Source organism: Meleagris gallopavo, chromosome 2 (genome assembly GCF_905368555.1).
Source record: "Meleagris gallopavo chromosome 2, MGAL_WU_HG_1.1, whole genome shotgun sequence".
Taxonomy (NCBI): Eukaryota; Metazoa; Chordata; class Aves; order Galliformes; family Phasianidae; genus Meleagris; species Meleagris gallopavo.
This window is the reverse complement of record NC_139405.1, coordinates 28,808,801-28,830,193: the sequence shown is the minus strand read 5'-3', so window position 1 is coordinate 28,830,193 and position 21,393 is coordinate 28,808,801. Positions and strand designations below refer to the sequence as shown.

Below are 21,393 nucleotides of genomic sequence, written 5' to 3'. Positions count from 1 at the left end.
TATTTTCACATTATGCTCAAAGCATTTAAGAAAGGGATAGTATTGAACAAGTTATTATTTTGTATTCATTCACATATTAAATTTGTAGGTTGGATTACTGGGAATTCAAATGTTGTGGACGCGTGATTCTGAAGAAGCTCTAAAGAATGCTAAAGAGGACAGAAAAATCATGCAAGCAACCAATGGGAGATTTCTGGATATTTTGAATATGTTGATTAGCCAGACCACACATGATCTTTCCAAGTTCGACAGGGGGAAGTTTGAAACACTTATTACCATACATGTACACCAGCGTGATATATTTGATGATCTGGTAAACTACAGGTTTTGATTTTTGACAATTGATTGTTGTCTTCTGTAACATCTAATTTATTCTTAGTCTCTCCTGCTCCTTCAGAGAGCACGCTACTGGGATTTTCCTTATGGATTCTAAAGGGTATATGCAGAAGGAAAACAAATGAAAAAAATCCTAAAATCCGTTATTTTCTTGAACTTCTTAGAGTCTGCTAAGTTCTTATGTTCATTTATTCTGTGAGAAATGCTATCTGTTCCTCAATATTTTTTACTGCTTATGATATGAACATAACAGAATATACAGATTTTATATTCTATGTCTCCAGTAAATCCTTCCTGCACCATGCTCTTTGTTACTGTGTATTTGGGGAATTCACATAATGTGGATTGCTAATTTCACTTGGAGGATTAGATGTACAATCAAAGCAATTTAAGCTTCATTTGATTACAATCAGTTGAAATGATCAGATCATTTATTAATCAGCTTAAAATACATCTGTAAATATTATGTGAGCTTTATATTTACTTCACTTTACTTCTTAGGAATTCTAACCTAAGAAATCACTCATTATTCTAATTATTTGCAAATTAGGATTTTATTGCAGTTATCAAATATAATAAAATGAGTGTCATAACATAGATACTTTTTTTACTTTTTTTTCAAGGTAAAAATGCACATCAAATCACCAACTGATTTTGAGTGGCTAAAGCAGTCTAGGTTTTATTTCAAGGAGGATCTCGATCAAGTTTTGGTATCCATTACAGATGTTGATTTTGTTTACCAAAATGAATTTCTGGGTTGCACTGAACGTCTGGTTATAACACCTCTTACAGACAGGTTAGAAACAAGATTATATGTAATAAACATTTATATATACAGTGTTTACTTAACATAGTATCTTCAAGGAGAAATATTCTGAATTAAGTTCTGTGTTCTAGGTCATAATCAAAAGTCTTCTTGTACATTTGCTTAACTGTATCCTTAAAAAAAAAAAAAAAAAGTAAAATACATTCCCACTATTTTGTACACTTAGTCATTCTTACAGCAGTTTTATCATTCCATGGTCTTAAGAGATCTACTAGCAGAACTGAGTAATTACACACTAGTGTAATTTTTGCAGAATTTCTATTCTGAAAAGAGAGATTGGATCAAATGTTTTAAGCTCTGTAATAAAGGATTCTATAAGGATTTTGTTGCTACCCTTGATGTCAAGTAGTACCCTTACTACCCCAATGTCTTTGAAAGTCAAAGATAACCAATTATTAGTACTGGGAAACAACCAACCATTAATTTTGTTTCAAATTTGGATTCATGTTGGTTTTTTTTTTTTTTTTTTTTTTTTTTTTTTGTTTTTTTTTTTCCTTCGGAGTTCCATGGCTTCTTTCTCAATTTATTCCTTTCTTGAGGTGTCACTTTTGGCCAAATGGGAAAGTAGGCTGTATATGCCTATTTATATTACTTGCCAAAAATTCCACTCAATATATTGCAATAATTTACATGATACCATTATTAATTTTGCTATTTATGTGGAATATGGGTCTATACAGCTTTTTAGAACATCTTTATTTCTCTAGTATACATAGGACTGCTATTGTGACAATATGGAAAGCTCAGTTCATTTCTGCAGTATATTGTACTTCAGCAATCAAATATTTTTGGACAAAAAACTTAATTTCTACTCCAAATTTGTCTCTACTCCAATAGACCCATAGAATTAAAACCTACAAGTTATTTATGTTTCTTATTAGTTAACAGAGTCAGATAATAAGCGTCAAGAACCTTGTAGTGCAAATTTGACATAAAACACCACAATGATTCAATTTAATCCATAGGAACTAGGTAGTTATTAAACTCTATAGACTAAAAATTCTGAATAAATACTTTTAGCAATGTTAGTTATTTAGAGCTGATTTGACAGTGAAGATACCTCCTCAGTTGTATAGAAACTAGGTCACTTTAATTCGCGTATTACTCTGACACTTAACTGTGTGAAAATCATAAGGATCGCATATAACTAAAATGGCAGTCAGGACTCTTCAGGACTGAAAAAAAAAATAATTGGTGATTCAAAGTTTTAATCCATAATTATGGTGAGGGCCACATATCCTTATTCCTTCAGACTTCAAGATTTAGACAAAAATAACCTAACCTGGTGAATGGTATAGAGATTAAGATATTGCTGAATATAAGATGGTATAATTTAACATCAGAATTGTCTCATTTTAGCTTCAAAAATAATTAATGACAATTAAATTCCTTTCTGTTCATTGATGTGCTAGTTTATCTAATATTAACAGTTTTTAATGTACTAGATAAAGATCACATTACTTTTTCTTGTTTTATTAGAAATGCTTAAATTCTGCGTTTTATGATTTTGCCACTCTGGAATTTCTGTATTCGAGTGAAATCAATGGAATTGCTTATGAAGAATTGATGCTTTAACACAAGAATATATCACATAACTCATTTTTTATTTGCATTAAACATATCTTTATCAAAGTTTAATAAATTGATATGATTTAACATTTATAGGTGCTATATAACTTTAGCTCAGGCTTTGGGAATGAACATGGGAGGAGCTCCAGCTGGACCAGCTGGAACTGGTAAAACAGAAACGACGAAAGACATGGGAAAGGCTCTGGGAAAATATGTAGTAGTATTCAACTGTTCTGATCAAATGGATTTCAGAGGTTTGGGTAGGATTTTCAAAGGTAAGATTTCATAGAATCATATAGGATGGAAGGTCACATAGACCACCCCCTCATACTCAGAGCAGGTGCAATTAGAGCAGGTTGCCCAGGACCTTATTCCTATTGGTTTTAAATATCTCTAGGAATGACTAGAACACTCCAGGGCCACCGTTCAAGTGTTTGACCAACTTCATGGTAAATTTTTTGGTAACTGTATTGTCTTGGACTTTCCCATATTGCAACTTGTGTCCATTGGCTTTTCTTCCAGTGTTTACATCTGAGAAGAGTCTGGCTCCAACTTCCCAGCTTTCAACACCAATAAACAGCAGTAGTCTTTTCAATTAGCTTTCTCTTCAGGCTGAAGAGCCTGTATTCTCTCAGCCCCCTTTTTGAATCATGTTCTCCATGTCCTGGCAATCATGGCAGCCACCTGCTGGGCTTGTGCCAGTAAGCCAATGTCTTTCCTCTACTGGAAAGCATCAGACTGTATATGCTACTACAACTGCTATCTCACAAGTGCAAGGTAATGGTGAACAGTGATTTTCCTCAAACATTTGGATAATAAGCAGCTGGGTACCTTTGCTCCAAGGATGTATTTCTGATTCATGCTCAGTTGTTAAGGATGACAACAGGTCCTTTTCTGCAAAACTGCTTTCTAGGCAGTCAGCACCAAGCCAGGACTGCTGCATGGAGTTATTCTCTCCCAGATAAATGACTTGTTGGACTCCATATAGTTTTTGACAGTTGATTTTTCAAAGTTACAGTATTGTCTGTACTGAGAAGGAAAGGGTGAAATTATTTAGATTTTTGTTGTTTTATTGAAGAAATAATTGTAGCATAAAATTGTCTAAAGCTGTGTGTTTCTAAAAACATCTTCTTTGAAAGTGAAAACACAAATAAAAGTTAAAAAGCAGGACTTTTTCTGCAACATTTTAGAGCTAATTTTTTGAAGATGTAAGTCACTCCTTTTTTATTTCTTAGATGAACCATTGCTTTTTGCAAAATAATCAAATTGTCACTTTAAAGGTTCCATTCATGGTAAGATCAGTACCATAATCTGCTGAATTCCCCAAGATAACAAAAGATGTTTCTGATTTTGATTCACTAGCACACATTTTGAAGAAAGCTGAATATTGATATGAAGATACTCAGGTGGTTTGGAGGAAGTTTGACCTTAGCTCCAGGGCAATAAATAATGCCAATTTTATTTAGTTATTTGAAGAAAAAGACAAACATATAGTTCAAGTATCTCAAATATACCTGAAGAAAAAGCAGATTACACATTTTTATATCCTTTTTTTTTTTTTTTTTTTTTAGGTCTTGCACAGTCTGGATCTTGGGGATGTTTTGATGAATTCAACCGGATTGAGTTGCCTGTCTTGTCAGTTGCAGCACAACAAATCTATATTATCTTAACAGCGAGAAAAGAAAGAAAAAAACAATTCATTTTTTCTGATGGAGACTGTGTAGATTTAAATCCAGAGTTTGGAATTTTCCTAACAATGGTAAATATAGCAATAATTCCCTAGAAGCGACAAATTATGCCATATGACATTAATGACATGACAAGGTGAAAGGAAATTACTTGATTAATTAGTTGGAGCTGTTGCTAAGAAATAGACTGAACTAGAGGAACACATAAATAATTCTCCATGAATAGCATGCCTTAGTTTTTACTTTAAGATTATTCCTGAGTTTGGTGCATTGCACCCCATCATTACTGTACTGCAATTCATTATGTCATCTACCTAGAAGTTTGGCCAAACTTTCAGGATTCTCTGTGCTTGTTGAGAGGATCAAAACAGTAACATACTTAAATACCTTAACCTGAAATGCTTTAACATTATTAGTGAGAAAACTACTGGAGGGAAAGAAAAGAAAAAAAAAAAAAGAAGAAAAAAAAAAAAAAAAAAAAAAAAAAGAGACCCTTTTCCTAAACCTGAAGGTTTCCTTCCAGGAAAGGCAATTTTCAAGTAGATGTGTCTTGTGTAATGGATACTGTATATGATTAAAAAAAATAAAGCTGATTTACAGAGGATGAGTATGAAGATCCTCCTCCTCATATGTTTGGGACAAAAGATCTTTAAAAAAAAAAATTATCATATTCTTTCATGTGGATGTGCTTACTAGTTTAGACACAATACTAGTTGTCCAGTTTTGCCTTCTTTGGCAAAGGGATCTCTCTGCTGTGTGCTCGAATCCTGGATTTAGCATAGGCATTATGAAAAAATGTGTCTTGCATCATGAGATTTTTATGGGTGACGTTTATGGGAGACCTTCATACAATGACAACACGGGAAAAATTCTTGCAGTATATATACATCAAAGATAAGTCCCACAACTGAATGGATAATCTGTGCAAAATAGAAAAATAAAATATTCATTTATTTATAATTTTAGATGGGCTATTACCAATCATTTCCCAAAGGTAGAAGCACAAACTCCTAGTTTTAGAATAAGAACTTTCAGAATATGATGTCTTGTCACTGTGGGATTTCTGAAGCATTGCAGTACTGGTTCTTATAGTCTCATGGGTGGGGAATTTTATAGTGTATGTTTCCTGATGCTAAGGCAGATGGCAATCCAGGATGACCTTTTGCGAAATTAAAGTACACATCTACATGTTCAAGTGTAGATTAATAATTGAGGTGCTTACAAATTTAATTTGATCACTTTTAATCTTTTGAATGTGACATGTTTGATGTCAATTGTTCAACCTGTTTGCAGTAAGCTTCAGGAAATCCTCAATAAACTTGTTAAAGTTAACTATTAAACTTATTAAGGTCATTAAAACTGTATTCCATATGATTTATCATAAAGTTTTCATGTTTTAATTTTTTTTACTATTAATTTTACTGTAGTTACAAAATATGCTTTTTGTATTTTTAAACTATAATTTAACTCAGTGCAATCACTGAAAGTATTATAATTCCTTAGATTTTTTAGATTTCTTCAGCAGATGGGATCCACTCGTAAACTATTAAATGTTGAAATTGAGAATACATACTTTAAAGATAAACTTTTAAATATGAGAAATATAGAGAAATTTACCATAGACTGGTTATTATTTTGTTGGCTCTTGCTAGTCACTGAATCTGTAAGACATACCTCTTCTAAACAGTACTTAGGAAATTCTCTTCCTCAAATGCCTAACATTTGATCAGTATCAGTTAAGCTAGTGTCAACTATATAATCTTTAGTTACTTTAGAGAAAATGATGAACTATCATTTTTTTACAGTTATCTTGCGGAAATCTCAATGTAAAGCTCTGGGAATATACTAGAAGCAATGAACCAAGTAGATTTTATTCCACAAAAATTTTAAATTATGATTACTGGCTTATATGATAAACAATTTCAGTTATAATGCAATTTTATGTAATTGTTAATTTCATAGTTTGGTTGAAGTTTCTTCATATTTTAATCACTAGGGAGAAAGGGTGTAGCACAACAGATCTGAGCATTTATGCATAAATTTGCTTTTCTCAAAAAATAAAAAGAATACTATTTGACTGATGCAAATAATAACGCAATTTGTTTTCCTGTATAGAATCCTGGATATGCTGGACGCCAAGAGCTACCGGAAAATCTCAAAATTCTGTTCAGAACTGTGTCAATGATGGTTCCAGATAGACAGGTAAAATTAATGACTGAACTGAAAGAAAAAAAAATGTACTTTGTTATTTGAATATTTAAATTTGCTTATCTATTAAAAAAACAAACAAACAAAAACACAACACCCTTATTTCTAAAAGGAAAACATTGTGTTTCAGATAATTATAAGAGTTAAACTTGCGAGTTATGGATTTATTGATAATGTGGTTTTGTCTCAGAAGTTCTTCGTTCTTTATAAACTTTGTGAGGAGCAGCTCACTAAGCAGGTAATGTTATGCATTCTCTTCCCCTTTGTCTTAGTATTTACGTAATGCAACCTTTTAGATTTTCATTTGTGTAGGTTGTTTCTGAACAATCACTTTCATGCTTTCAACAAAATATTGAAATAGTTTAAATATAATTCAACCATTTTTCTATTAACATTTTTGAACCATGTAAGTTCATGTATATGTAGTTACATACACACATTCACCTAATTTTTTAAAAAATATAACTTATAGTTGCCCATGTATAAAGTTCTCTGCCTAACTGTGGTAGGCAGAGAAAATTAACCTTGTGTCTCATTTTTCTGAAATGCATAGTAAAGTCAAGAGAAAGCATCTGTAGCTTTCTGCAGGAGGAATGTCTTAAGTTTGATTTTAGTTACAGCACTGCTTTGAATTTCACAGCACTGCTTTGATCTGAAGCCTTGGGTTTAAGCTGCCTTAGTTGGGACCATCCAGGGTAGAATGCAAATATTGTTTTTTTTTAAAAAAAAAAAAAAAAAAAAAACTGATGTAGAGAGCTACAAAATAGTTGCTATATCAGTTCATAAATGGTGAAGTCAATGAAATCAGAACTAGAAAGCTTATACTCTCCTTCCTGAAAATAAACTTCTTAGCTGTTATTTTAATAGAATAATTTCTAAAGAACAGCAACAATTCCAAATTAAGTTAACTTTTCCAGACAATGTGACTATACTATAGAACAGACAAGTAAGATTTGCTATTCTGATGAGATAAAGGTAGAGAACTTACTGATTCATAATCTGTATTTTCACATTCTACTAGGTTCATTATGACTTTGGTCTGAGGAATATCCTTTCAGTACTTAGGACTCTTGGAACTCAAAAAAGGGCCAGACCAAATGAAAGTGAATTAAGCATTGTTATGAGGGGGCTAAGAGATATGAATCTTTCAAAGCTGGTAAGAATCTAATATTAATTAATTAATTAATTTAATAGTGGTTTGTCTAGGGCATGATGTTCTACATACTAGTGGGTATAGATTGATTACTATCAATAAATGGAATAATTTGAATATGAATTAAATTTATATGCCATAAATCCATTGTCTGTACCAAAATCTGTAGGGTATGATATTCAGTAGGGCTGAGAAATCTATTTTTCACACGTTTTTAGAAGTGTGCTCTTTAAGCATTAGAGGTGCATTTTAAAGGTGCTCTTTAAGCATTAGAATTGAATGATCATACACTTCATAAATACAGATTTAGTGTGTACTGAGTGAGAAATGAAATAAATTTCAAATCTGTTTTTCACATGACATACAGATGACATTATGAAAATGCTGCCAGCTTAGTGATTTGTCCTGTTGGCTGACTGTGCTTATGAACACAAGCACTTGTAAATTCTTATTGTTTAATATTTTACAGCAGATATCAATTTGGGTTTAAGAACTGTGGATAGCTGGGCTTTAATACTGAGTAACTTTTTCAGATAGATGAAGATGAGCCCTTGTTTCTGAGTCTTATCAATGATCTGTTTCCGGGGCTGCAGTTGGACAGTAATACATATAATGACCTTCAGGCTGCAGTAGCTAATCAGGTTGAGGAAGCAGGATTGACTAACCATCCACCATGGAATCTTAAGCTTGTTCAGGTAAAAAAAAAAAATTCTAATATCTTCTTAGCAAATTCAAGTCAGAACACCACATTAGTGGTTAAATCGCTGTCTTGTTCTGCTAGTATAAGAATAAAATAAAGACTTACATGTAAACCACACTAGGAAAACTAATCTATTATTTATTTATATGCAGAAAAAGAAAGAAAATCTTAAAGAATGCTGCTAACTCAGCCTTTCCCATATATTTTAGTGAGTTATTTGAATGAAAAAGAAAAGTATGTACTTAGCTCTTTAAACATGAGTTTCGTAGGCTAGCTTAGGGACAGTAGGGCACAAGAATGCATTTTGAAGGCCAAGGCAGTAAATAAAGTGTAACAAAAATAGCCAGCTTACAACTTCTACAGCATAGAGTGTAAGAGCTAGAAGAGCTATCACAGGGCAAAGAAAAATATAAGAGGTATGTATTTGTGTATTTGAGCAGATACTGTAGTAAACGAATCTTTTCTCACATAAGTGTTAAGTACCTATATTCTGGTTGAGTAATTATCCAGTTTATACATATTGGGTTTAAAGAGATAAAGTGTAGGGACATGTAGAGGCTTCAGACTTGTTAGTGTATGCTATTAAACCTTATGTAAACCTATGACAAGGTTAATTATGCAAGCAAACACACTGGAAGTACTATAAAAGGGAAGAACCAAAGGTGCAAATATGAATGAACTGTTTCTTTCAAGGACATATGTGGTTGAGTGGTTAAAGCTATGAAGAGACTTGGAGATTTTCTAGATATCAAAGAATGTGAACCAGCCTGACTACTGTTAATTTGTGTCTGTAGTGTTCAAAGCTAGCTTTTTCTGAAGTACATTAGCTAGGTGAATATTGTGGAAGGACCACACATATGTGCGATATGTATCCCTGTTACCTGAATGCAGCATCGTTAGTAAAAATGGGTGAGAAAACTGTAGAATCTGAATGGGAGATGTTATGTAGTTGTTGGTAAACAATCTTGCCTACAAACAAGAAAAAAGCTGTATAATTTTGACATAATATTTTGTTCTTGGCATTTGAGGAATTGAAAGGTAGACCCTATGCAATACCAGGTTGCTTAGACTGTAGTAACGTACTAAGTTTTGTTTGCTTTATATTGCGTGCTCTTTAGACCTAAGCTGTACTCTGACTGAAAAGCAAAAGGCACAAATCTCCTAAGCTGTTCCAAGAAATTACTTATTTTGGCTCTGGAAAACTTGTAAGACATGATGTTTAGTAAACTTGTGATTTAATGGTTAAACTACAATTTTGGACTGTAGTAATTTGTACATAAATACTTCAAGGAAGTCCTTGAAGTGTTAGATTTGTTAATCAGCTGTGTGGTCTTAATTTACAAAATCCTACAGGAAGTGTGTCTGTTTACTTCATGTATTTAAGATGCTTTAGCACTTTCATTATTATACATTCTTGTGTTAAATGTTTTGCTACTATTCATTTTTTTTCCTTTTGAGTAATACAGAAAAAGGCTAGATTTAGTTCTGTAAGCCAATTTATAGTAAACTTGTTTGGTGTTTAATAGATAAGGATACGAAAGTATGTACAGTTCCACAAAATGCTACAAATAAGGAAATACAAATTGATTTCTGAGATCCTAATCTTGAATGTCTAATGTATTTATAATCTTTGACTATCAAACATATATAGGTATAAGCAAAAATCTTCCAAAAGCATATTTCTCAAAATGTTTTGCTTTTTAATAGTTGTATGAAACTTCTCTAGTTCGTCATGGGCTGATGACACTTGGACCCAGTGGATCTGGAAAAACAATGGTCATAACTATGTTAATGAGAGCACTGACAGAATGTGGACAACCTCATAGAGAAATGCGAATGAATCCCAAAGCTATTACAGCTCCTCAGATGTTTGGAAAACTAGATGCTGCAACTAATGATTGGACAGACGGAATATTTTCTACACTGTGGAGGAAAACATTGAAAGCTAAAAAGGGTTTGTAAATACTATATTTGGGTTATCAGGAAAATGAATGATGTGTTGAAAAGAATCTCAAGTTTGAAAATATGGTGAAGTTCCCTCTTCAAAACAACTATAGATGATATTTCACATCTCTTCACAAGAAACAGGAAGAGTTTAAAAACTTACTGTTTCAATTGTTTCAATATTAACATTAAACAATAAAAACAGTAATTAAATTGTTTTTCCCTTACCACTTTAGTTCTGCAGTGCAGATGTATTACTTGGACGCTGATAAATTACAGTGAAGATTTATTTGTACTTATTGCACTAGCTTTAATATTTTTTTCTGTTTTTCTTGTCTTGACTACTTATATTTATACTGCAGCGTACTGAAATTTCTTTTCCCAGAAATGTTCATTTGCATCTGAAAGAACAAAAATGTTTGTATTAATGAAAGGGAATTCTCCTAGGGTATCTTCCTAGAAGGTGTTCTCTTTTTTTAAAAAAGGGGATTAAAAAGAGGAAAAGGGGACAACAGGGAAGAGATCCAGGATTCCAAGGCTCCCTACTTCACTCTAATGTTTGACTGCCCTCACAATAAAGAGATTTTTCCCAATGCCACCGATCTGAATCTCCCCTGGTGAAGCTTTGTGCCATTCCTGTATGTCCTTTCATTGATTACCAGGGAAAAGAGATCAGTACCTCTCTCTCCACTTTCCCTCAGGAAATTGTAAAGAGCAATGAAGTGTTCTTTCTGCCACCTTTTATCCAAATTAGACAAAGCGACTTCCACCTCTCCTCACAGGCATGCCCCCCAGGCCTTTTACCTGGTTGGTTGCTCTCCTCTGTAAAAATTCAAGTATCTTAACATCCTTTCTATAAATATCTTTTAAATAAACTAAATTATTTTTTAAAGTCAAGTCTGTTTTGCGTGACAGTATCTAGTAAACAATCTTTCTGTCTTTCCCTTAAGCCATGAGCATTTTCTTCTTAATTTCTCCTCTTTTCCTGTTGAGAAGGGAGAATGAGAGAGTGGTGATCTGATTATATGCAGATAGCCTAAGTCATGTCTTTGCAAATGTATGTTATAAAGATATAGTCATGCCATAATTATTTGTTTCTTTCAGAGATTATGCCTTTACTTGTTGTGCAGTTCATACAGTAATGAATATCTGTGAAGACAGTAGAATTTACAATAAGCTTGTTCTTTAAGTATATGAACTATAACTCTTCATTGTTGGTTTTTATTTTCTTTTGTTTTGTTTTTTTCCCCAGGTGAAAATGTGTTTTTGGTTTTAGATGGTCCTGTTGATGCAATTTGGATTGAGAATCTAAATTCAGTTTTGGATGATAACAAGACTCTCACTCTAGCAAATGGAGATCGAATTCCCATGTCTCCTACTTGTAAATTGTTATTTGAAGTCCACAACATTGAGAATGCTTCTCCAGCAACGGTTTCTCGTATGGGTATGGTCTACATCAGCTCTTCTGCCCTTAGCTGGAGACCAATATTACAAGTAAGATTATCATTGTTAGCTGCTCCTAATTTTATTTGGTTATATGTTTATACAGAATAACATTGTGGATGTTTTTCAGGCATGGTTGAAAAAACGTTCTGCTCAAGAAGCTGAAATTTTGCAAAGTTTGTATGACAGAATCTTTGAACCAGCATATACATATATGAAACTAAACCTTAATCCAAAAATGGAGCTTCTGGAATGTAACTACATTATGCAGGTAAAACAGATAATGTGTAATCTTGCATGAATTGATATTGTAAGTCTGCAAAATTGAACAACGTGATAGCAGTAAAGTTTCATTTGAAAAGATTGTTTTGTGAGAAGAAAACTACACCCTCAATATTAGTTTCTTAGGGAATACAGAAGGAGTTAGAGATGTGCAGAATGAAATTCTTATTGCTTCATATTTATACTGGTCTTGAGTTGAATAGAAGTTGAAGGCTTAATTTGGTTTTCTTAAGCATACAGTTAATAAGCTAGTGGTTTCATTCCAATTCCATAAACAACAAACAAACTGCAGTAAAGGTCAAACAAAACCTACTGGTACTTTCAGCAGAGAATAATTCTGTTTTTATCTACAGATGTGATTTGTCTCAGTCAATGCTTCCAAGGTCAACATAGTTACTTTTGCTTTCCTCTTCCTGCTAGTCACAATTTTTCTTCAAGTGGGAGCCAATCAGTGATTTTTTAATAATAAAAAATATTTACTTCACAGATCTACTATGATTGCCAATCCTATACTGTGTGTCTCCAGCTGTATGTTTATGAATCAGTTCTCATGTGCTGATTCTGAGTCTCTAGTCTCTGTATTTGTCTATTTAATGTTTTATATTGATAGTATCATAAATTCAGAATAAGAGAATAGACAAGATAATATTTTTGCTACCAAAAATTAATACACCACAATTAATATTAAACTAACTATTTAATATTAAATAGTTAGCTAACATTTGCTTACTATTAAACGTGATATCTCTTTCCTGTATGCTGGGGATTTAACTTCAGATTTTTAATAGTTGGAAGTATTTTGCTGCAGATAAATAGCCACAACAGATGGTACAAAGATTAACTATATTTCTATCCTGTTTTTTATTAGGTTTTCTTCAGAAAATGTGAGCAAGTCAGTGTTCTACTCATATTATTTTACTAGTAAAAGATTTCCCTGATTAAACCTGCAATGAATATTTCTTCCTATAATGTAACTCTGTAGTGCATTTCTATCACAGATGCAACAGTAAAACCCTTAGCATATATTCATGCTAGTGTTTATCTATGATCCAATGAGATCAGACCATTTATTCTACTTAATCACTTTATATATTCATTTGCTCACTTTGCTTCCCGACTCTAGTTCACTTTCTTATCCAGGCAGGGATTTTACTTTTTATATGGGAAGTTCAGGCAATATGCCTTGTTGGTTCTATGCTGTGCAACCTCTTGCAGTTACCAGAGTCAGACCAATGCCCGTTTGCATCATCCAGCATTTGTCTGGATGCATTGTTCTGATCTACAGGATTTTCCTCTACTTCCAAGATCTTTTTTTCAACCATGATCTTTACCTCCTTTTTTCACTTATTTCCGGAAATCCTTTATTTCTGCACCACCTCTTCTTTACAAGACATCAAGGTCACTCCTTTTCCATAAATGGTCTATGTGCAGAAACATTGTACCTGATTAGCCTCCCAAATGGTGGTTCTATCTCATGTCTCTTTGTTAATTTCAGGATATGGATGTGCAACTGGCATTTAGTCCAGGTGTTACCTAAGTCTGTGTACCAAACTAGTTGCAGATAGCAGATGTGTTCTTAAGTGTTCTTGTGTTCAATTTTGGATATTTACCCACACATATTCATGTACTCAATTACCTGTTGTTTGTGGACATTCACAGTTATATCTGTTTGTTATTTATTGTTTTATTCCCCACTCCCCTTCCTCCCCCCCATGACAGCTTTATCTATCTATCTATCTATCTATCTATCTATTTACTTTTACTTTTGTAATAGTACTGTCACCACTGCCTGCCTTCCTTATACTTTCCACTGATTTTCTAACTATATATATTCTATCACTATTTCTAGATTATCTTTTTTTCTGCCATTTTTATTTTTGTATTTGTGTTTTAGCTGTTTACCTTCCTCTGGACAACCTCATTAGATAGACAAGTAAAATTTATTTGAGAAGAGTCAATAGTTTTATTTAGGGCTATCCCACCTTGTAAGTATATATGAAAAGTCAGTTTCCTATTAGATGGGGTCTTCATGAAGAAATAAAAGTGTTCAATGAAGCTCTTTACCGCAGATTTACATGGAACCTAAGCAATAACAGCAAGAGGCAAGCGATACATTTCTAGGTAAATAATTGATCACAAGATAGAAAACAAATGATTGAAATAAGGGAGCAATTCCTACAAAGTGGAGAGTATAGCATTGATCCTGAGGTAACAGCGGTGGGCTGGTGCCACTCAAAATCATAGAAAAAATATTTAATTAATTAATTAAAATATAATTAAAAAATATTAATAAACAACTAGGAAAAGTAGCTGAAGAAGTTTACTTATGACTGAATTGTTCAAGGTGTTGAGGACAAAGCAGCTAACCATGAAGAACTATAGACAGACTTTATGAGACTGAATAAATAGGTAATGAAATGGCAAATGAAATTCATGGAGAGGTTCACACAAGCAAAAAAAACAAACAGTATCATGCTGCATGTAGCAGATCTATGGAATATCTTGCTGAAGGGTGTTATGGATCGTAAAAGTTTATGTACGTTCAAGACCAGTCCTGAAATTTTCATGATTGAAAAATCTGTAAATGATTTCTAAACCCAGGGAAAGTCTTTTTGATTTTGAAAGCCCTACGCTGGACAGAGTATGGGAAACACCACTGCCAGTACCACTGCAAGCCAAGAGAGTACCAATAGGATTTATCATAGCTTTCCTTTGTTTTTATTTTTCAGAAAGAGTCCACTTTTGGTCACTGTTACAGATGAGATGCTGGGAAAAGTGTTGTCACCTGACTTTTTAGAACCATTTGTGTATTTTTGAAGCTATTTGTTTCTGTCTGTTTTCTTTCTCCAAAAATTTGTTGCAGAATACTTTTATACGCCAATGCATCATGGGAAAAATTTAAAGTGGTCTTATGTTTGAGGGGATGAACAGATTTTGTTCAGATAAACAGATACAGCCTGTTTCTGAAATAATTAGATAGCTGATAATTTGTCTTTCAAAGAAAATTAGTGGCATTATTTTAACAGTCATAACTGTAATTAATAGTGGTTAATCATCTTTTTTAAACTGACTTTTAAAGCAATTAAAAATATTTAAACTATTTAGGTCCCTAGGCTGTATTATATTTTTTCATATAGACATTATTACACATGTGTTTTTATAAATGAGTGGGTGTGTATATTTATATATGGTAGTACATTACTTCCGACTTGTGAGTAGGAAGTATATGAGATTATGAAATCTAAGACAGCATAAATAATTTATTAAAGAACTAATTCCAGGTGCTGACTGAAAATCTGATTTGCAGTTAGAAAGATGTATTTTGAACCAATGTGTTTGATACTGCTATGTATAAAAAAGTCTTATAAGTGATACTATTTAAGACGATCAAAATAAATACCTGGCTTGAGAGTGACATAATAAATAGTGAGTTACTGGATTTCTGGAATCTAGTTCCTTAGAGAGAGAAGCAATCATAAAAATGGATACTTCAAAGATTAATTTCCTTTTTAACGCAAAAGAGAAGTTGATGTGATATATTCAATATTTGACCATAATTGAGATAAAAACATTAAACAGCGACTGAAAATTCTTCTATGCTTAAAGATAGAAAACAGTGCTTTAAGGACTTTTCAGAGGTGAGGAGGCACATAAATTATAATGTTTAATGATGGGTATTTGGTTTTGGAATTATGAATATCCCACTAGATATTATAAATACTCTTAAAATATTGCTCAATTACTCTAGCTTGTAAGTGACATTATTTAGTAGATGTATTTGACTGTCAAAATACTGAAGTAGTTTTGAAAATGTGCAGGTTTACATGGATACCTTTAATCTATTCTCTTGGGTTTACAGTTCTGAATGTTATGTGATTCCTTGATATTCTGGAATTTATGTTATTCTTTTGTAATCTGTACCTGTTTTCAATTATAATTTAAAGTTTGAATACATATGAATAATTTATGTAAATACATATATGGGGATATAAAATTAAAAAGTGATTATGTAATGCTTTCTTAATGCATTATATTTTAAAATATTTCCAGTCCATTAATCTTCTGGAAGGTTTGATTCCATCGAAGGAAGAAGGTGGCTTATCGTCTACAACTCATCTGCATAAATTGTTCTGCTTTGGAATAATGTGGAGTTTAGGTGCCCTTTTGGAGTTGGACAGCAGAGATAAACTTGAAGCCTTCATCAGAACTCACGATAACAAATTAGATTTACCAGAAATTCACCCTGGCACCAATCAAACGATGTATGAGTTTTACGTCACTGATTATGGTAGGAATAATCTGAATAATAAAAAAAGATGGTTATTTTACTGGTGTTTTATAACTGAAGATAGCTCACTAGAAATTTAAAGTTACTACTTATTCCTTGGTTGTATGAGTAAAGATTTTGGAAGTATAGTAGTAACTCATATTCTCTATGCGTCAACTCTGTCAAGATAAGAAGTTGGAAACCAGGGATACAGTTCTCATTGCCAATATTTTCTTATTTCTTTTGCTTTTAATTTCATTCTTACAGATTTTTTCTTCTGTTATTTATCTTTAACCAGTCTACATTTTTAGAATAATTTATTTCCAGTCTGTTCTAGATTAATTTAATTTTACATTTGTATTTAATTTCCTCACAGTATTTTTGGTTAAACATATAATCCAATTTAAATTCCACTTTTAATCATTGTTTATCCGTGTTTGATGATCATTAGTAAATCTTAGAATTCATAAGACCTCAAATAGTATATTATTTTCCACGGGGAATTTATAGGTTAGCTAATGCAGGCACATCAATTTCACTAAGAATTTAATGATCTATCACATGATGTTGTCATGGGAATGCATCTACTTATAATTTATCCAAATTCAGTTATTTTCCTGCCAGCAATATTGATTTAGTTTATACACACCACCCATATTTTCATATTCTGTAACTTTTCACCAGCAGAATAAGAAGAAGTTTTCAGGTAACCATTGTTTTGGCTTTTTTATTTAGGTAGCTATATGTATATTTAAATAGTACATATTTATATTTTATAGGGTTGTTGTTTTTTTTTTTACTAACAAAATCTTTTTGGAATTTCAGGTGATTGGGAACATTGGAGTAAAAATGTTCAGGAATATGTGTATCCAACAGATAATGTCCCAGACTATGCATCTATTCTGGTTCCAAATGTTGACAATGTCAGAACTCAGTTTTTGATAAACACAATTGCAAAACAACACAAAGTAAGTATATAAGTATTATTTTAAGTGTAGAAACATACATATATAATAACAGGGTTGCAGTCATTCTCTGTATCTAGCTGTGGCTTTCCAGCTGCACCATTATTTAAATATTGCTCTGTTTTTATTTCTTTAACTTAAATCCTCTATAGTTATTTCTGTCCCCCAAGGAGGTTTAAAATATCTTAATAAAATATTTATTCTCTTAAAACTTAAAACTAACAACATATCATCTTTTTTAGAGAAAAGTCTTAAAACCTTGTTCCTAGAATTTGCACAATAGTCCTCATTTTAGTTTATGCTTTTTGAATAGAGAAATAAGGATAATGAGCTTCACATATCAATTCATTATAAATATGAAATCACTACCCTTTACTGCATTTTTTTCTTTCAGTAGGATAGCTGTATTTAATAGCATTTTCCCTGACTGTGGAAAAGGAGAAAATACTTTATACATTGATTTAACCAGTAAAATCCAATCTGGCATCATGGCCAAAAGGCCATCAAACACTAGTTATTTACAGCATAAATATATATTATTATATATTTATAATATTATTATATATCTATTTCTATAAATAGAACTATATAGTATAGTTCTATTTGCACGGTTGATGCTCCGGAAAAACAAACAGACAAGAAAAAGCCACAGTTGCTTTAGCACAATGTTATTAACAGTCCCAGCAACTTAGTGTGGAAACCTGTGCTGGATTCTGAAGTACAGTTCAGAGTACTCCTTTCTTGGAATCTGGAGCCAATATTAGAAATACCAAAAGTGCATGATCCAGTGATGGAACTTGGCTTTTCTGTGAAATTCTGGGATTTAGCACAAAACCATTTACTTGGACTTGATAATCTGTTCCTGAGATCATAATGTGGCTGTCTCTTTCATGTATCTGACACAGATTATAAAAACATACCAAATTTTGATATTTGAGAACAAATGATTAATCTTTGTATGTCAACGCTTTGGGAGATATTTGTAATATTTCCAGGTACGTTCTTGTGCAGTCATTACAGTGCATATAACAAATACTGAAATGTTCTAAAGATAGTTTCTGAACCATACTCTTTTTCACGATTCAGTGCTCCAATAATGCATGGTTTTACCCACCTTTCTACTTCAGAATTCAGTGTATCATGGAACTAGTGTCTGCATCTTGGGTGAGCCAAATTCTCCCATCTAAGATAGCAGTCAGTGTGCAGTATTTTCAAGCATTCCTGTTTTGTAAGGCATTGAATTTTGATTTGAGGAATACATTTATTATTTTCTCTCCTAAATCAGATCATAACAGCATTAACTTAACTTTCTTTCCAGCTACAGCTGAATTACAGGAACTAGATAAAAACAAAGTGATGTTTTACAAGTCTGACTTGTTGATTCTCCAAAGTTTATTATCTGTGTTACTGTGGTCTACTTATCTCTTGGATATTCAAGAAATTGGATAAGGAATTAGACCACACGGGATCATCATGTTTATCTGTTGGAGAGCACTAATTTAAAGTAGATGAGAGTGACAAATATTTGAACATTTCAAATACAATATTGTCAGGGATCTCCTGCATTATCAAGTTGAGTGACCACAGTCATAAATAAGTACGCCACTCTTTGAACTGATTAAATTTGTTTCATGCAGTGGATGTAATAATGAAGAGAATGGCATCTGTCAAACATATAAGTAGGATGAAAATCTGGAAAGAAAACATGAAGGACTCATGTCTGAAGAAAAAAGTGAGGTTCCTATTTAGCTCCCTTTCATGAAATGAAATGGGAGATTTCTATAGGAATTTTAAACAAAAGGAAAAAAAGTACCACTACAGCATTAATCCTTTTCTTCAGCAACATTCTGATTTTAACTCAGATTTTACCAATACAAGAAGGAAACCAGAAAAACTTTCTTTTTCTTGATGTATTTATTAGGTTTTTTTTACATGAAAGATGACACTTAGCATACAGATTAACCAGGAAATGAGAGATTAGAAGTGAAGGCAAAAATAAAATATCTACTAAGAAAACAACTTGAAACAACATTCAAATTAGATGTTTGAGACCTCTTTCCATTATAAATGAAACCCTGCTTAAGGTCACCTGCTGCAAATCACTATTGCAATGAATGTGTTAGAAAATTTAAAAGTTAAGGAACTGGCTTTAAAAAAACAAGCAAACAAAAATACCCACAAACCATCTCTAGAACATTCTCTCTTTATTCTTTATTTTTTGACTCAGTAAGTAATCTGTCTTGGAAAATGGAGGTGGTATGAAAAACACATACTGTGTCATTGCATATGGACGCACAGAGAAAACAATCAGAACAATATACCATCTAATATTAGACCAAAGTATTAGAGGAAAAATCCCTTTGTCTAAAATAGCTCCATTTTGCATATTTAGTTAACAGTTTTGATACTACTTATGGAATTCAAATGTCTATTGCAGGCAGTTCTGCTCATAGGAGAACAGGGAACTGCAAAGACAGTCATGATTAAGGCATACGTGAAGAAATATAATCCAGAAGAACATTTGTCAAAATGTTTAAACTTTTCATCTGCCACAGAACCATTTATGTTTCAGGTAAAAATATACCTTTAAGCAATTCTTGAATATATATTTAAATGTACTTAATTCTGAGGATAAGTGAGGTAGAAATATAGTTTAAAGAAACTTTTTTTTGCCTAAGTCACTTAAAGTCTTCAGAAAATTCCATAAAATAATGTTTTTTTGCAGACAGAAGTGAAATATATTCACTCATATATGGATGCATATATTTGTGATTACTGTGTGCTTTTTCACTACGGAATTTTAGGAACTTTTTTCTCTAAAGACCCTTCACTTCTTGTTCAATTAATGATATTTTTTGCTTATAGTTAATCAGTTTGTCCTAATTATGCAGTTTCTATATATATATGTAGCAATACATATATTTAAATAAAAAGCAGATTTTAAATTCTAGATCTTATTTTTTCTTAGTTCAGGAAAGATGAGTACAACAAAAATCTAGTCGTGGAGGTCCTCTAGCAGTGAAACTTTGTACAGATTTCCCTTTTCCAAAACAATGGCAAAAAATCTATACAAATAAAACCAAATACTACAGATACTTTTCAAATGATAGTATGATTTATATCACAGCACAGTGATTCAATACTAGTACTTTGCTAAGATGTGATCCTGAATGTTGAATTGGCTTCATTGCCTCTTCAAATGAATTCATGGTGAGAATCCTCTAGTAGAATGAAGTAATCACCTGTGAAGATTTCTTGATTGAAAAGCCTGTTCAGAGAGCAGGTCTTATAAATTCTATCCCAAAATCTAGTATCTGTTTTTAAAAAGGTAATTCAAAACGGTATAAAGAAAGTGGTAAGAAGTCATAACTTAAACCTCCATTATTATTATAATTCAAAACTCATAAAATAACTGCAGGGCTTTTCTGGTATGCGGAAGATCTCTATCCATGGCATATATCAAGCTATGAGACAGAATAAGACAAGTATCCCTTCACACATAAAACATTAACTGAATAGTCAGTATCATTTGTCCCTATGTCCTTCACTTAGTGCATTATGGGTCCCTAGAACATTATTATCTTGAAAAACAGAACCCAGACTTCCTCCTCTCTGGTACAGATGCACTATGGAAGGATCTTATTGTATCTTGCCTCTGCTACAGTTCTGTGATACCTCTGAAGATGTGCTCATTTTTTTCAGCTAGCGAGCTGAACACATAGTTCATTTTGCTGTTTTCCAAAAGTGAAATGTAGCAGACCAAAAAAAAAAGAAAAAAACCACCACCAACAAAAAACAGTTGAAATATTTCTAAACACTTAAAAGAGCCACATACAGTATAGGTTCTGAAGTTTGAGCCATCATTCTGAAGATATTTGAAAGATCAGACAATTTTAGATGCTACAAAGTCCTGAATCTCATAAGTAATCATTATCTGTTCCTTAGCAGTTTCTTTTTTTCATCTTAATCATATCTCCAAAGTGACGTGTTAATGCTGTCAAGGTTCTATATA

General features: G+C 32.4%; 1 protein-coding gene across 1 annotated transcript in view; it reads left to right on the top strand.

The window, feature by feature from the left end:
• Positions 1–21,393, top strand: part of DNAH8 (dynein axonemal heavy chain 8) — a 121,212-nt gene that overhangs the window by 53,802 nt on the left and 46,017 nt on the right. The window contains exons 42-55 of the mRNA XM_010706919.3: positions 89–313; positions 960–1,132; positions 2,828–3,006; positions 4,303–4,490; positions 6,535–6,621; positions 6,758–6,865; positions 7,649–7,783; positions 8,314–8,475; positions 10,188–10,434; positions 11,677–11,918; positions 11,998–12,138; positions 16,200–16,437; positions 17,242–17,384; positions 19,819–19,953. Of these exons, the coding sequence (XP_010705221.2) occupies positions 89–313; positions 960–1,132; positions 2,828–3,006; positions 4,303–4,490; positions 6,535–6,621; positions 6,758–6,865; positions 7,649–7,783; positions 8,314–8,475; positions 10,188–10,434; positions 11,677–11,918; positions 11,998–12,138; positions 16,200–16,437; positions 17,242–17,384; positions 19,819–19,953 (2,403 nt within the window). The remainder of the gene's footprint in view (positions 1–88; positions 314–959; positions 1,133–2,827; positions 3,007–4,302; positions 4,491–6,534; positions 6,622–6,757; positions 6,866–7,648; positions 7,784–8,313; positions 8,476–10,187; positions 10,435–11,676; positions 11,919–11,997; positions 12,139–16,199; positions 16,438–17,241; positions 17,385–19,818; positions 19,954–21,393) is intronic.